The 1,021-nt window shown below is 58.6% G+C and overlaps 2 protein-coding genes across 2 annotated transcripts in view; both read left to right on the top strand.

Annotated features, from left to right (window-relative positions):
• EI24 (EI24, autophagy associated transmembrane protein) overlaps window positions 1-991 on the top strand; it is a 6,567-nt gene extending 5,576 nt beyond the window's left edge. Inside the window, exons 6-9 of the mRNA XM_009273014.1 lie at window positions 124-243; window positions 379-490; window positions 685-796; window positions 916-991. Coding sequence (XP_009271289.1) covers window positions 124-243; window positions 379-490; window positions 685-796; window positions 916-991 — 420 coding nt within the window. The remainder of the gene's footprint in view (window positions 1-123; window positions 244-378; window positions 491-684; window positions 797-915) is intronic.
• The window catches only part of STT3A (STT3A, catalytic subunit of the oligosaccharyltransferase complex), a 50,034-nt gene that overhangs the window by 939 nt on the left and 48,074 nt on the right, over window positions 1-1,021 (top strand).

The raw sequence follows: 1,021 nt of genomic DNA on the forward strand, positions 1-1,021 counted from the left end.
CGTTCGTTTCCCCAACCCCCCCCCCCCCCCCTCCTTTTTCTTTTTTCTCTTCCGAATTTCATTTCCCTCAAGCCCCTTCTCCCGTTTTTGGGGGTTTTTTTGGGGGGTTGTTTTTTTTTGCAGGACATCGCGGATCTAGCGTTCGAAGTTTCCGGCAGAAAGCCTCACCCCTTCCCCAGCGTCAGCAAAATCATCGCCGACATGCTGTTCAACCTCTTGCTGCAGGCGCTCTTCCTCATCCAGGTGAGTCCCCAGCCGGAAAAAAAAAAGAAAAATAACCGCCCAGCCGGCCCCAGCCGCTCGCGCCTCTCGCTCTCGGGGCGACGTCCGCCCGCGAATCCGGAGCGCCCCTCCCTCGCCCCCTCTTTTTACCCCCAGGGGATGATAGTGAGCCTCTTCCCCATCGATATCGTCGGCCAGCTGATCAGCCTCCTCCACATGTCGCTGCTCTACTCGCTCTACTGCTTCGAGTACCGCTGGTTCAACAAAGGTGAGGGCCGCCTCCGCGCCCCCGCCGAGGCCGGAATTGTGTTTTTTCCGGATGGAGGGGGTTTCTCCTGCTGGAGGAGCACCCGGCTGGGGCGTTCCGAAGCTGATTTTCCTTCGGTTTTCGTACGGAACGAAGCGTAACGAAGGTCTCTCCTCCCCCGTGGGTTCGTTTCTGCGGGATTTTCTTCCGGCCAGGAATCGAAATGCACCAACGGTTGTCCAACATCGAGAGAAACTGGCCCTATTACTTCGGCTTTGGCTTGCCGCTGGCTTTTCTCACGGCGATGCAATCCTCTTACATCATCAGGTGAGCCGCTGGGAGGGTGGGCGGCCATTTCGGACCCCCCCCTTCCTCCCGCGCCGAACCCCAACCCGGCCCCCTCTCTTGCTTCTACTGTTTTTCTTGACCTTTTTTTCCCCTTCATGCGGTTGCCTCTTCTCCATCCTTTTCCCTCTCTTCATCATCAGCGCCAACGAAGCGAGGACCCCCGGCAAAACCTAGTGAGTGCCGACCTCCCCCCCCTCCCAGCCC

Source organism: Aptenodytes forsteri, unplaced genomic scaffold, assembly GCF_000699145.1.
Source record: "Aptenodytes forsteri isolate BGI_AS27 unplaced genomic scaffold, ASM69914v1 Scaffold126, whole genome shotgun sequence".
Taxonomy (NCBI): Eukaryota; Metazoa; Chordata; class Aves; order Sphenisciformes; family Spheniscidae; genus Aptenodytes; species Aptenodytes forsteri.